This window comes from Hippoglossus stenolepis, chromosome 2, assembly GCF_022539355.2.
Source record: "Hippoglossus stenolepis isolate QCI-W04-F060 chromosome 2, HSTE1.2, whole genome shotgun sequence".
NCBI lineage: Eukaryota > Metazoa > Chordata > Actinopteri > Pleuronectiformes > Pleuronectidae > Hippoglossus > Hippoglossus stenolepis.
The window spans coordinates 24,302,645-24,317,700 of NC_061484.1; the positions used below are offsets into that span (position 1 = coordinate 24,302,645).

The 15,056-nt window shown below is 42.1% G+C and overlaps 1 protein-coding gene across 1 annotated transcript; it reads right to left on the minus strand.

The window, feature by feature from the left end:
* Positions 1–116: 116 nt before the first annotated feature.
* On the minus strand, positions 117–10,609 carry iqce (IQ motif containing E). The gene is made up of 21 exons (XM_035145586.2): positions 10,130–10,609; positions 9,294–9,329; positions 9,116–9,158; positions 8,882–9,031; positions 8,203–8,304; positions 7,948–8,018; positions 7,520–7,633; positions 7,386–7,436; positions 7,230–7,300; positions 7,072–7,144; positions 6,724–6,764; positions 6,128–6,279; positions 5,506–5,561; positions 5,167–5,396; positions 4,898–5,005; positions 4,113–4,362; positions 3,897–3,983; positions 3,507–3,634; positions 3,329–3,414; positions 1,332–1,430; positions 117–1,003 (listed from the first exon to the last, which is right to left on the minus strand). The coding sequence occupies exons 1-21, from the start codon at positions 10,199–10,201 to the stop codon at positions 888–890; spliced, it is 2,136 nt and encodes a 711-aa protein (XP_035001477.2). The 5' UTR covers positions 10,202–10,609; the 3' UTR covers positions 117–887.
* Positions 10,610–15,056: the final 4,447 nt, after the last annotated feature.

A 15,056-nucleotide genomic window follows, 5' to 3' on the forward strand; every position in this document is an offset into this window, starting at 1 on the left:
TTTTTAATAAACTTTTAATACTGTATACATCTAAAGATCTAAAAGTACCTCAAACTGTATAATACTTGAGCAAAGATACTTAAATATCCAACAAGAACCACATGAGACCACAGAAGTTCCTGTTATTTCAAAAAGCATTTTATTGAATGTGTCAGAAAATGAGGTTACATACATCATGTAGAAACTGCCCCTCCTGCTCTCTCTCTGCTGACCTGCCTACATGCTATCAGAGCAATATACAAACTCCCTGTGTATCCTCCACTGTGTGTTTAGTATTGCAGCAGGCTGATCTATAATTTATTCACAGTTTCGCTCAATAGTGCATCAGTTGGCGATCATCCCTCAATCATACCTCAGAAACAGCCACAAGTTATTAGCATACATGACAGATTAGTGTGAGGACATTTGTTCGGTACGCGTTTGACACGTCAACTTGGGATTCATTAGTTATTGAACGTGTGAATTACAGGCGATGTGGCTCACCTGGTCCGGTCGGTCAGGGTCACAGACATAACTCCAGGTACCACTGAGATTTGAATTTGAATGTTCATGCAGTAGGCACTTTGGCAAAAAACAAACAACCACTAAGAATATCTGGCCCAAATGAGAGCCTGTGACCCAAGCACCTTATTGCCAGCGACTTTGTTGTGCACATGACAATAAAGTCTTGGATCTTAAATCTTGACAAATCACAACATTGACAGATCTAAACTGGAACGGCGTTCAGCAGTGAGTATACCTCTGACCAGGAGAAAACTGCCCTAACTGCCCTAACTCCTGCTCATCTGCAGGTTCAGAATATTTAGGCTCTGAGTAGTGCCAACACACACTCGCTCTCTCTCTCTCTCACACACGCACACACACACACACACACACACACACAGACTTTATAAGATTAAGACTTCTCTGCTTCTCAGAGGTCGTGACGGCGACACTATGATGTCATCAGAATCGTCCGAATCGACTGCAGCGGCTCCTCCCGACTCGGCTGTGAAATGGAGCTCTGTTTGGGGACATAGCAGATATACAGGTACACTTGTGATTTACCACCTGCGGCATCATTTGACCTTGAAAAAAATACATTCAACCTAATTAGCCTCAAAAACTGAATACAGAAGTATCGTGCGATTTAAAATGTGCATATTTCTACATGAATACTTATCTAATTTCAGCATATTTCCCTCCAGCAAACATTTAATTACAGTGTTAGAAAATCAAATAAGCTTTAAATATTCATGCAGACACATCAGCCCATACAAAGCAGGAGATGACCCAAAGACTTTATGTGCTTTTAACAGACACAACACAGTAAAACATGAACTCCCTCTGACCTGTGGTGGGTGTCTTCCCGGAGGTGTGAATGCTAGAGACGAGCCACGAGTCTTCTTCATCACCCGGCTTTGCTTCATCGTCATGGCGGGACGCAGCACCTTGACATAACAAAACAACACATACAGTCGCCAGCCATTACGGCTCAATTCAAACACATACTGAAAATATCTGAGTGGATGACGCACTTGATGATGTATTTTTTTACGTAAAGCTTCTTTCAGATATGCACTGACGTCCACACATTATCCTGAAAATTTCTGGAAGAGCTGTCAGTGAGATTTCAAACGTCCGAGTCAGTTGCTCCACACATTTTCAGGAACATGAGCCCGTGTGAGAATACAGCAGGAACCTTTCCAGGAAATTCACAGCGAGCTAGTGGGCATGTTGATGACGTTTTTTAAACACACAAAGGATAAGAAACTGGATGAATACAAATGTCTCAGGATGACAAAAATGTGCCATACAAGTAGAAGACACCAACGAAGATGTCAAGATGGAAAGACAACGATATTTAAGAGCTTTTGGCGATAAGAGTCAACATGTGCTGTGAACTGAAACTGAAAACTCCTGTTGTTGTGAATGTGTGTGAACACGATAATCTCCTGATGTGTTCTTCATATGTGAACGGCAAAGTCCAGGAAATGTCTGGACTCGATTTTCCGAACACTGTCAAGAGTTCATATCTCATATCACAGGTTTAAGATAATTGGAACACAAGCATGAAGCTGAAGTCTCACAGTGCCCAGAGCACATCAAGTGGAGAGTCAGTATGTAAACATGCAGGAAAACCGCTGACACTGCTGCTCTGCTCTCATCTGCCAAGTGAGAGGGTCGGGGGCATTGAAGCCTAGCAGGGTAAATTAAACCAGACTGAAGCCTTGGACGAAGCCCTGGAGCAGCGGAGGCTTTAGATTTTGCAGGGGTCATGTGAGGAAGCGACAGAGCTGCTGAGCGCCCTCATCACTCTTGGACAGGAAGCTGTCAGAGCTGCGGCTGGTGCACAGGAGACAGACACCCTGGAATTAGATCAGTGTGCCAGCGAGATCCGTAACCACTCATCAACCCATCAGGGAAGATGTGATGAGCAACGCTGAGGTTGAGAGGAGGGCGATGCTATGTTGTTCCTGATCGACACTCTGGACTGGTTTGTGGTTTCGATACCTTCTATGTTAAATTAAATTCTACATTTCTAAAATGGGGAGCAGAAACGTTTTTGTGGGGAAAGCTTTGTAATGTGTACGTTTGTTTTTGATTTGTTCATAATATATAACATGAATATGTGATCACAAACTAAAATGACCACCTTGTGCTCGTATACATCCACTAACCAGTCAAATTGAATTAAATATCACATCCTCCCTTTCTGTTGCAGAGTTATGTCATTGATTAATGACCAGAAAACATAATTATATGACAGTGAAGTTGACCTTTAACCTGTAAGACTTTTGTGTTCAATTTAGTGATAACTAGCATTTGAACGTGTTTTGTGAGGTCTCAGGGACCTTTTACCTTTGACCAATAAATAACAGTATAATCAGGTCATCATTGAGTCTAAGGGCAAGTTTGTGCCGGATATAATTCCCTCCTCTCCTGATAAATCATGTTCACAAAATGTGAGGTCACACTGATCTTGACCTGTGACATTTGATCACCAAAATCTAATCAGTTCATTCTTTAATCCAAATGAATGAGAGCAAATAAACAAAGGTGAGATGTCACATCCAAGGGGCCAGAAAACGAGCTTTATGAAATGACTCTGACCTTTGTCCACCAAAATCTCATCAGCTCATTCTTGAGTACAAGTGAACGTTTCAGCCAAATTTGAAGGGAATTTCTTAAGGTGTTCCCACAAGAGAACCTTCGAGGAAGTTCCCTCACAGTGTTCCTGAGATGTCTCGCTCACAAGAGAGTAACAGACAATCTGAGAACACGATGCCTCGGGCTAAAGCTGCCGCCAACTCAGAGACATAGAAAGTTGTTTATGTCTGAACCTTACCTGTTCTGCCAGGTATTGATCGAGGTCTTCTCGGGACCAGTGTGGGAAACCTGTTTCCCATCGGAGAAGGCACGGAGAACCCTGAGCTAAAAGATAAACACACATACACAATACTGCATTATGTTCTGCATGTTTGGATTGATTTACTTTCTTCATTTCTTGGATGTAAATGAGTCACCTCTCTACTGCAAGACTACAGCGAGTCAGGTGTCCCCTGAACGCAGACTGTATCATCGTCAAGGCAACCACATCCATTTCTCCACCCACAGGGGAATCTGCATCGCTGCGGTTTGCTGCATCTACAGTCTGAAAAAGACGAGATGAGTAAACGATAAAGGAGAAGAGAGAAACACAAGAGAGAAGAGAGGTTCAGTGGGTTGAGACAGAGAAGGGAAATCATGTGAGGAAACAGCTTGAGACTTCAGCAGGCTCACAGAAAACGGTTTCTACAGCCCTCTGCTGGCTAGAAACAATGTTTTATTTCACTGCTTTATTGCTGTACAGTGAGTGAGTGTGTGTCTGTGTGTGTGTGTGTGTGTGTGTGTGTGTGTGTGTGTGTGTCTGTAACCTTGTCCTGTGTATCTTTCAGCAGGTTCTTGAGCTGTGACTCTCTGACGAGATGACCTCTTAATGCAGACTGCAGCATCACAGTGTCCTGCAGACAGAATGTGGAGGGATGGAGACAGAAAGAAGAATCAGCGACACAGTGTCTGGACTTTTTTTATATAGTATTTCTCTCACACATTGATCATTTATTTTTACATAACTCAGATGTGTTTCATACCCTATTTCTGTGCTCCCTCAAGTTTGTCGGGATGATGCTTGCTGCCGTTTCTCTTTCTTCCCCTTTCTTCTCTTCATCTCCTCCTCCTTCCATCTCTCTAGCTCCAGTGTCCGTCTCGTCTCCCTCCTCCGGACCCGATCTGCCCGTCTCATCGTCATGGTTCACTGCCGTTGTGGCAGAGGGAGAGGAAAGCTCGGCTAGGGCCGACTCCAGAGTTCGGATCCTCACCCACAACTCCTCCAACTCCTGTCTGAGAGACACACACACAAACAATAAACACACATAACACACAACTAGCAGCCACAGTGGGTGTCCTCTAACAGTTTACAGGTTTCCAAAGTCTATGACACTGGTTTGGAACTAAATATACAGGTTTTTGAGAGGGAACCTATAATGTCTCTTCTTTATGATCTAATGCATCTATGATATTGATTATGCCATCACTCACACTGCCAGGTCTCCTTCAGTCATCTCAGTTTATTGCCTGGATGTTATATAATCAACCATCATTTGCATAACTCTCAGGTGGATCTGTGTGACAACACCAACTCTGTTTTCTGGGACATTTATGATGTGACTACAAAGTCTCTAAAGGACTGAAGCCTCAGCTGTGATCTCTACAATAGGAACAAGTACAGTTCTGTATTCAAGCTACTGTTTCAAATGTAAATCATTTTTTGAGAAAGGTTTTGATAAAAACAGCAACATAACAGCAGAATTTTAAGAATATATAGATGACGCACGGAGCCTCCCTGAGGAGGAGAGATATAAAAAGTCAAACATACTGATGCTGCTGTCTCTCTTTGTCACGTTCATGTGTTTGTTCATCCTTCCGTCGCTCTGTTTCTTTCTCCAGTTCTTCTCTTTCTGTCCTCAACTGTGTCAGTTCATCACTGAAAAACACAGAAACACAAATACACTTTACAGTCACAAACTTAATTCAGTAGCTTTATGCTCATAACCTCTGTTACTCATGTTAAACATGTTCTTTCACTAGTATGTTCTGTGAATTTGGATTCGTCAGTGTTTTGAGTGGAGGTTAATGTTCACTCACTCTTTACTTGTCAGACTCTCGTGAAGCTCAAACTTCTCCTTCTCCAATTGGCCGAGGTTTTCTCTCAGATCTGAAAACTCCTCCTCCTCTTCAGTCATTGTTCCCACGGAGACCACTGCCTCTGTTGCCATGGTAAACCTCAGAATATCAGCAGGTGTGGCCTGGACCTCCTGATCCAATCGGTTGCTGCTGTTGGCTGGCTGGGTGTGTCCTCTGGTGTCCTGCGGCCTCTGATAGGAGGAGAGAGGAGTTTGTATGTGATGATGCTGGAAACTTTAAAGCTTCAGTCAGAAACAAATGAGGTCGAGTGTTTACATGATAACAACAGTTTCAAATCACCTTCTCCACTTCCAACAACCTTCGCAGCAGCCTCTGCTTACTCCACTCACTGTAACCTGGGCAACACGATCACACAAAGACACACATTCAACACATTACACATTGTTCTATTGTTGTCTGTAGTTAATGAGATATTTTTGTTCCTTCCTCCTATATTAATAAGTATAAAAGAAGTAGATGTGTTTCAGTTCAAAAAATAAAAGATGAAATAAAAGCTTAAACTATTCACTAAAGTAATCAATGTGTGAAATACATTTGATTATATTCCTCTGAATAAAATAATGTATGTAAAATAACTCAAAATATTAAAACTTCCTGTGTGTGGAATGAATTTTTCAAAACTGTATAAATTGACTCCAGCTTTCAGAATAGTTTTCACAGCTATAACACAGTTAAGTTACCACAACGTTATCCTGACTTAACACTTTTGGATCAATGCATCTCACATTCTCCCACACAGCAGAACATGGAAGGAGAGAAACCAGCCAAGCTGAGGTGAATTAAGTAAAGAGGTGTCACATTCAGAGGAGGTACTGTGAGGGTCAAACTAGAAACTGACGAAAGGGAATAAATGAAGTAAAATTCTTCTTCGTCAGTTTGGTTTCGTGTGTGAGAAAAAGACCTTTGACTCCTCCAGCAGGACTGTCAGTGTTGAGCTCCTCCCTGAGAGCTGAGTTCTCCTGTTGAAGCTGCTTCAGGTTCTCGGACAGACGATGAACCGTGGAGGTTAAAGCTTTCTGCTGCCTCTGGGAGCCTTTACTCTCCGCTCGACTGCTGCAGATGGAAAGAGACAGAGAGAGGTGAAGACGTCCTGAGAGAGACAGAACTAATAAATCAGCAGATCACAAATCCTGAGACCAATTGCTTCTTATAAACAAAGTTGTCAAAAATATCAAGTGTGCATTGTTTTTGTTGCAGATTGTATAAAGTGCTGAGGTGTAGTTTTATATCACCTTTTCTTATTAGATAGCCTTGAAGAATTTAATGTACATTCACTTAAAAAACGTACAATCAAAACGTCACAACCAGAGCAACTGACTCAGATATTTGAGTCCGCCTCACCTCCAGATAATTTCAGGAAAATGTCAGGATTTAAGAGTCCCTGTGTCAGGCTGAGAGTGGTACCACTTTTATAACTTCTTGTGATCCCAAAAAGTCCACTCAGAAAAAACTTAAATGATACTGAAGCATGTTGCTGGTGTCTTTGGTCACGTATACCTTTTCTCCACAGCTCCTAAAAGCATCCGGAGTCTCTGGATCTGAAAGACGAGGCCAACATTAAGCACATTAGGTGAGAGATCCATTTCCACAGCTTAGCTCGCACACTTTAACCAAAGTAAATGTAATGATCAGCTTTCACAGAAACAGAAGCACAGAGCAGTGGCTGAGTCACTCTTTGAACATTAAAATCTATTTTCAATGTGGGTTTCTTTCTTTGGTGGTTGTTTCAGGTGTTCTGCTTTTGAAAATCTATACACGGTAACATTCCAGAAGATCTTTTACTTTTATATTCAGATGGGAGAAATAATGAAAAAGTTGAGATGTGTCTAGATGCATTGATGTTACCTCTTCAAAGTAGGTTTCTACTGTGATCTTCAGCTCCTCCAGGTTGGTGGTCCTCAGGTCACTTTGCAGTTTACTGCGGAATGAGAGAGAATCAAATAAATTGTGCTGCTTCACACATCCACCAAATGGACTGATGAAAAGGTGGGAAGACATTTTACCTCAGGGCATTTTCTTTCTCTCTGCACTGCTGCTCCAGCTTCAGAATTCTCTGCTTCAGGCCGTTAAGAACCTTTACAGACAGAATCACTTTCATGAACCTGTTTACGATAAATCCTATAAGTAATCTCTGGTACTTTCAGTCTGGACCAACTCACCACACTCCCTTCTCTTTTCTTATCCACCAAACTGCGAGTATACTCAGATCCCTGTGGAGAGAGATCATTTGTTAATGTGTTTATTCATTTTAAAGTCTCTGTGACAAACATGAGAAGCAGTTTGATCATCATACCTTGGTGGGATCCAACAGTTCTTCTATCTGTTTCTCTCTTTTAGCGTTATCTTCCTCCAGGCGGCGTAGTTTTGCTTTCATTTGCTGATTGTCAGACTTCTGCGCCTGGAGACTCTGCAGACATTACAAGTGATGAAAGAAGACGTAAAAGGTTAAAGTCCACATTTAAAAAGTGGGATTATGGGTAAGATCCAGTTGTGTTTCAGTTCAGTGAGTGGGGTACAGGTTGATGGGATTTTTTGTTTTCTACATGAAAACCAATTATTCACTCAGACTGATCCCAGCAGAATCAATCATTATGTGTGGCTGCAGAGGGCGCTGTTGCTTTAAACCCCCTTTCCCTTTTGCAGAGTAACAAAGGTTAGAGTCAAGTACAGAATCTCACACTGGACCTGGCAGGTAGTCAGTGACCTGCTTATTAATCGTACCTTCTTGAGGCGGATAATCTCATCGTACATGTCCTCCTTCTCTCTGTGTTCCCCTGTGCCGACGGTAAAGCCTGTTACACAAACGGGCAAAAACGAGGAGACAGTTAAACACGGTCGCACTTCGGTTACATTTTCACTTTGCAGTGAATGAAAAAGCTGGTGTGGATGAGGCCCCGTCAATTTCTGCTTCTGTCTCCCGCCCTCAGCTAGCTGCACTTTTACCCTTGCCACTGACACTCCTACACATTCTCTCACCGATGGATGCGGAGTGGAGATGTTTGTGTTTCCTCGAGCTCAAGGTCTGTTTGAGCAGCTCTGGTGTGACGTCGCACACTGATCTCAGCGTAGGGGACAGATCTGAAAAAGAGCGAGACGGAGGGACTCAATGGTTTAATGGGTCTGTACAGTTTCATTACTGTGTGTAGCATAGACTGTCGATAAAGATGAAAGCAACTCTCCACTTCCACCCGTTGTACAAAGATTTATCTAAAATATCTCAGATAAAGGTGCCACCAGTTTGCACTTGCCACAGTATAGATGTCAGTCTACTATCAACTATCAATCATGACGTTTCACACCATTTTACAGCATCAAATAACTAATTAAAACCAAACTTACTGAAAAATGAGCACTTGAACATACATCAGTGTGATAAGAAACTACCTAAAATGACAGAAACCAGCCACCAGGGTGCAGTCAAGATGTTTAGTTTCCCCCTTTGGGGAGCTGTCATGTCCTCCATACAATCTCTGATCAGTCGTAACCACTTTATAAGAAGATAACATGTATAACAAAAGGATCAAGTTGATTATCATCAGTCCTGAGCAGGACACCAATTATCAGCTTCTATCAATCTCTCCTCCTCTCCTCTCTCCTCCAGCCATCCCTCCTGAGGACAGACAGGGTTTAAGCTGGTTTTATTAACGGTGCCTACCATGACCGTTGCTGAGGGACGTGAGAAGAGCCGAGCCACAATCCCCAGCAGCTTCCCCTCTGGTGTCCCCCAGGGACGCCCTCGGTAGTCTCCAGGCTGCCACGGCCGCTCTTCTGGGGTTCACATTCAGGCTGGAGAGGTATGGAGACCCTACACGTATATTAACAATCATGGAGTTTAGAAAGTGGAAAAGTCAAAGTATCTGTTTATAGTCTCGGGCTCAGCAGGTCTTACTTGGAGAAGGAGGCTTCCTAGAAGATCTTTTCTTGCTTGTTATCTGGTAAAGGAGAAAAACGAGAGGTTTTTTTAGGCAGGAGAAAGGTGCAGTAAACTAAATCTCTATGAAGGGAGATATCAACAGAGAGTCAAAACATACAGAGACATCATCAACAATCGGAGTGGATCAGGTTACCTTTTCCAAAATATCAGCCGAGAATGAAAAGCCATCCTGGACAGAGGAGAGAGGAGAGAGGAGAGAGGAGAGAGGAGAGAGGAGAGTCCAGTTTATTATCCGATCCGAGGGAAATGGGGTCACGGCAGGGTGTTAAACAAAAATATGACATTTATCGTGATAATTATCGATTATCGACAACTAAAAAATAAGGATTTGACTGAGACAAATTCAAGAGCATCAATGTTTAAACTTAAAACTTCAACTTAAGAAGGAAACAGTGAGAAAACAACAAGAGACAGAGCCAGCTGACAGTTACCATCAGTTACCATCAGTTACCATCAGTAACCATTAGTAACCATTAGTTACCATCAGTTAACATCTGTAACCATCAATTTCCATCAGTTACAATCAATCTCCATCAGTTACAATCAATTTCCATCAGTTACCATTAGTTAATATCAAGTATCATTAGATACCATCAGTTACCATTAGTAACCACAAGTTTCCATTAGCTACCATCAGTATCCATTAGATATTATCAGTCTCCATCAGTTACCATCACTAACCAACAGTTTCCATTAGTTACCATCAGTAACCACCAGTTACCATTAGTTACCACCAGTTACCATTAGTTACCATCACTAACCACCAGTTATCATTAGTTAACATCAGTAACCCCCAGTATCCATTCGATAATATCAGTCTCCATCAGTTACCATCACTAACCTCCAGTTTCCATTAGTTACCATCAGTAACCACCAGTTACCATTAGTTACCACCAGTTACCACCAGTTACCATTAGTTACCATTAGTTACCACCAGTCACCATTAGTTACCAGTAGTTGAAGACTCACCAGCTCCTCGCAGTCTTCATCAGTCTGGACATCACTCGCCTCCACGGACATTTTACCGGCTGCACTAAACATCGTTACGTTAAGTCTGAAAACTTGTCTGTCTCTGCGTGTGATCCTCTCATCGTCTCTTCCGGAGTGTCTCCGCTCAGCTCGGGTCCCCCCCCCCACACACACACACACACACTCACTCACTCACACACACACACTCACACCTCTTGCTAACAGCAGTAGTAAAAACACGGGGCAACAAAAGAGACGCTGGCTTCGCTACAACAGCGACATTTCACGTCCACAACTCTGCGCACTCTCCGCGTAGCGAGGCGCGGACACGGAAGACGGGCGCCGGTAACCATAGCGTCCAGAGGACCGTTCAGACGCGGCGTGTGGCTGACGTGCAGACGTCAGTGTTTTCACATCGGCGTTGGAGACGAGTCTGTAGCAACCATGGAAGCGAGCAGCTGCTAGCGAGCCGCGGCAAGCTGGCGAGAGAACAGCGGGCGGAACAGGAAACTGACTGAAGCTGCTTTCATCATAAAGCTTCACACACTCAGGAAGATGGCTAACTCGTATCACATTTCTTTAAGTTATATATATGTGGTTTTTAATCATTATTCTAGATAATTCTATTCAAGAAGATGAGAAAATATATAGTAATATGTCAACGCGTTTTACACTAGAAGTTTTATTTTGAAATGTCTAACCAGTGGCTTCATGTAGCTTGATGGTGTTGTTAAGCGAACCGCAGCCCAGGGGTGAGTCTTAATACTCCTTCCGCCCTTTCTTCAATTCAGACTTTACTTTCTCACGTCGCTCATTGGTGGAGAGCTGCAAGTGGGCGGGGCTTTGACTCTTTTCCTCCAATAGCGTGAGAGGAGGAGACGAGGAACAGGGAAGGTGAAGGAGACACCTGAGACCAATCCTGTGTTTGCTGTTCAGTGCTTGTTAGTTACAAAACTAAACATGCAAAGATTACTGCATACAAAAACACACACACACACACACACACATGTATATATACAATTACATATTATACAATTTTTCAAATGTCTTTACTTTGGAACTTAAATCTCCCTGCTCCTATTTTCCTTATTTTGTTTTCCATATTTTTTTGCATGAACACTACATTTGCATAAACATATATTACATCTGACTTGTAACATATTGTAATTGCATTTATAGTTTAAATTAAAACGTAGGTGTGCAACTAAATTTGCAGCAGCATCCTGTCTTTTTCTTGCTGGAGGTTCCTATTTCCCTCACGTCTTGCTCCTCATTGTCCACTACTTCCTGTAGTATTACATTTTTCTCCTGCTTGATTATACCTCTGCAATCATCCTTTCCATTTCCAATCTTCTTTTGGGCCCCTGAAAGAGAAGAGGCAGCGGCTGATGAGAGAGGTTCAACGAATACTTGGAAAAAACAATGCGGTTGATGCACCTAAACTGTCTTTACCAGCAGATATATCAACATATAACTGAGGTCTGCACTGCCTTGCTTATGGGCATGTGCAGAATATACAGATGATGAGAAAAACTCTCTGCCCATCTCTCCTTCTACATTGTTCCTCACATTATCCTCCTCCCTGCGAACTGTGGAGAGAATGCAGTGACCTCCGCTTATTGTATCGTATTCTGTTTATTCAGGTGGTGGACCCCCTCAGCCGCGACGCCAGGCATACCAGCATACTTTGGTTCAGGCCAAATAAACTCATTGCAGATCTCATCTCATGCAGTTTTCAGTTTTCATACAGATGAGATAAAATGGTCCAGTAAAACAGATCAGATCAAATATACTTTATCTTGGGCCAAAGTGCTACAGCAGCTGCAGAACAGAACATTGCACAACAAACAATAAAAACAAAGTACACAAAGACATGTCGTGTAAGATCCAGAATAATAATGCAGAATAAAGGTGAGATACCCCCCCGACTTAGATCACATAGCATTTAAAATAAAAATAACTTTTTTTTATTATGCACACCATAGTTGTTTTCTCACATATTGTCTCAAAAGTAGAAATCAAACAACACATTTATTCTTGATGTTTTTACAGGATCTGAAAAACAGTAACGTTGCTGTACAGGAGCAGATGGACGGGATGATAAAACACCTACAGTCTATTTGACTTGGATCAGAACCAACCTCAAGAATGATGAAATGAATGAAGCAGGGCTCCTTTTCTAAGGTTGGACTTAAATTTAATTAATTTTCTGTTTGTATTCAGTGGATTATGTTTAGAATGAGGCTGTTTTAATTAGTTCCTGTTTCATGCAACATCTGGAGCAGGGTCCTTGCTGTTGTTCTCTGAATATCCAGATGGGGGCGATGAGGTCTGATCTGAGTTGCATGGTTGCATCCAGCATCAGTCCAGGCTTTATAAAGAGTCCAAGGTCCAGGCCCAGGCCTCCAGATTCTCTGTTGAATCCCAGAACAAGCAGAGATCAAGTCCCACTCCCAGTCCCAGCCCTGGTCCACAGTCCTGACCATTTCACTTGTGTCCACACTCACTGTATGTTTGACTCACACAATTCTTTTTTTCCATTTAATTCTCCATTTCCAGTTTTCATCACTTCACGGACAAATTACAAGATGTTTCATATCATATGTTGTCTGTACACTAATACTCCAATACAAGTTCACATTTCACACAACCACTGAATTCAGGATTTAACACAACTGTTCTGATCTGTTACTTACAGAGGGAGGGGCCAACCTATGTAATACACTTAGATTTCACTTTACATTACAATTTTACTGACAGCAATAAGAGACATGTCTTTAAGATATTGTAGAAAATAAAACAAATGAGAAGTTAAAGAGGCAAGACAATGAACAAAAGTTAAATTTCCTCCGGACACAGTAATTTAAAAGTGTCATGCAATCCAGTTACCAGGTGACAGCAGGTTATCGATTCATAATTTTATCAATTAAAGAGAAAAAACAAAAAAAATACTCACTCAAGCTCAGACCAAAGCAAAAAGTTAGAATTGCTTTATTGTGCCGAAAGGTGACATAAAAAAAAAAACAATTGGAAAACCTCAATATTCAGGAAGCTCTCACCAGACAATTTTTATGTGATACATTACATAATTACAATACATTATATATTCTCCTTACTGTCCCAACTGTAATTTTCATTTGATTGACACAAAACATGCACATCAGCACACAAAGCCTCACATATCCTCCAGGATATCCAGGTCAGTAGTTGCCATGAATATTGACACAATGTTGATGCACATGCAAACTTATGCAAATCAGCCAGCAGTGACCTTTGCTGTCTTTCCGGCTTCAGTGCATGTTTTCCTCTAACGAAAAAACAGGAAGAAGACAGTGTGTGTTTCTTCAAGTTACATCCGACCGTCCTGTTTGTTTTTTACAGTTTGACAAAATCAAGGAAGGTGTGGAGGGAACAGAAGGCAACAGTTTGTCTGAAACAGATGAAGCTTGTAGGACAAAACACTCTTAAAAACTTAGAAGAATAATAATAACTTTATTTGTATAGCACTTTTCAATACAAGTATGAAACTCACAACAATCTGAATAAAATTACTACTAATAAAAATACAGATAATAAAAGCAATAAACATCACATGATAAAAGATCTTTCATAAAGATGTGTCTTAAGAAGATAAGCCCTCACGGCAAAGGCTCTATGTCATATATTTATTTACACAATTCATGTTTAGACGGCTGCAGGAGGAGAAACAAACCAGTTCAAATATGGACGTGAACGGATGAAGTGGCTTCTCACAGGGTTTTCATTGCCCCGCTGGTGTTATGATATTATAGGCGTGAGGAAAAGATAAGCACACACGCCCGTCAACGGTCTGTCCAGTATAAATAAAGGTGGACGAGTCACGACGGAGCCCGGGGGAGGAAGACGGAAGAGGGCAGACCAGAGCAGCAGAGTGGAAACGGGTGGAATCACAAGGAAGAGAGGGAGGTCAGCAGGAAACAAGTGAGGCTGAAAACAGAAATCCACACTTTGGAGTTTGGACGGTGTGATTTCCACGGCTGCGTTCCAAAAACACATGTTCTTTAGTTTGCCGCTCACAGCAGCACCTCCAGCAGAGTTTTATCACTTGATGTTATGCACATGTTGCATCATACTGTGAGGAGGTTGTGTGTGAGAGAAAGAGAGAAAGAGAGAAAACAGGGGGTTGGGGAGGGAACATCATCAACAGACATGACCTCTCACCCTGCAGCACACATGACAAGATGTCACCAGGGGCGACTGAAGGCAGCGAGGGGAGAGAGGAACAGACAAGAGGCTCGCTGTCTGCAGCGGGGAGGGGTTAGACAGTTGTATTTCTGTATTTTCTGATTCATCCGGGCCGGTCGAGTTCCTCCACACCAAACTGTGTCTTTGTGGACGAAGGCGTTGTCGTCTTGAAACTGAAAAGGACCTGAACCAAACTGTTTGTACAAATGGTTAAAGCAACAACTTTTACTGAGTCCATGCAATATGGTTTTTGTTGAGAGAAAAAACAAAGCCTATCCATGTGTGTTGAGCTCTGACTGCGTCGTCCCACTCACTGAACTGAAACACAACTTAACGGTGGATATTACCCATGATCCCCGGCTTCCTGAGCCAGAAGAGCAGCTGCTGTAACAAATCCACCAAACTAACTAAGTTTTCTTACTAAACATTGGAGGTAAACACTGGTTTTTAATGACTTCCAATTCTTTTTAACTGATCTATTCAGCATTACTTTTAAACTATGCCTCTCACAGGAGATCGTACCCCCTCACTAAAGATACATAAGCTGTTTTTAGACATGAACTCTCAAAAATGTGCAGAAGGTTTTCCAGAGTTTGCACGTCCATGCAGCAGAAGGTCAGATGAGTTCACAGCAACAGGAAAATGTCCAGAACATCCAGGCGAGGGGCGGTGCTTGGGTATAGGAAGCAGGACATGACATATA

Coding starts and splice junctions, on each gene's coding strand:
- iqce (XM_035145586.2), bottom strand. CDS start 10,201: ATGTTTAGTGCAGCCGGTAAAATGTCCGTGGAGGCGAGTGATGTCCAG. Junction 9,330..10,129: donor ATGAAGACTGCGAGGAGCTG/GTGAGTCTTCAA, acceptor TCCTCTGTCCAG/GATGGCTTTTCATTCTCGGC. Junction 5,006..5,166: donor GAGAGTCTGACAAGTAAAGA/GTGAGTGAACAT, acceptor TGTGTTTTTCAG/TGATGAACTGACACAGTTGA.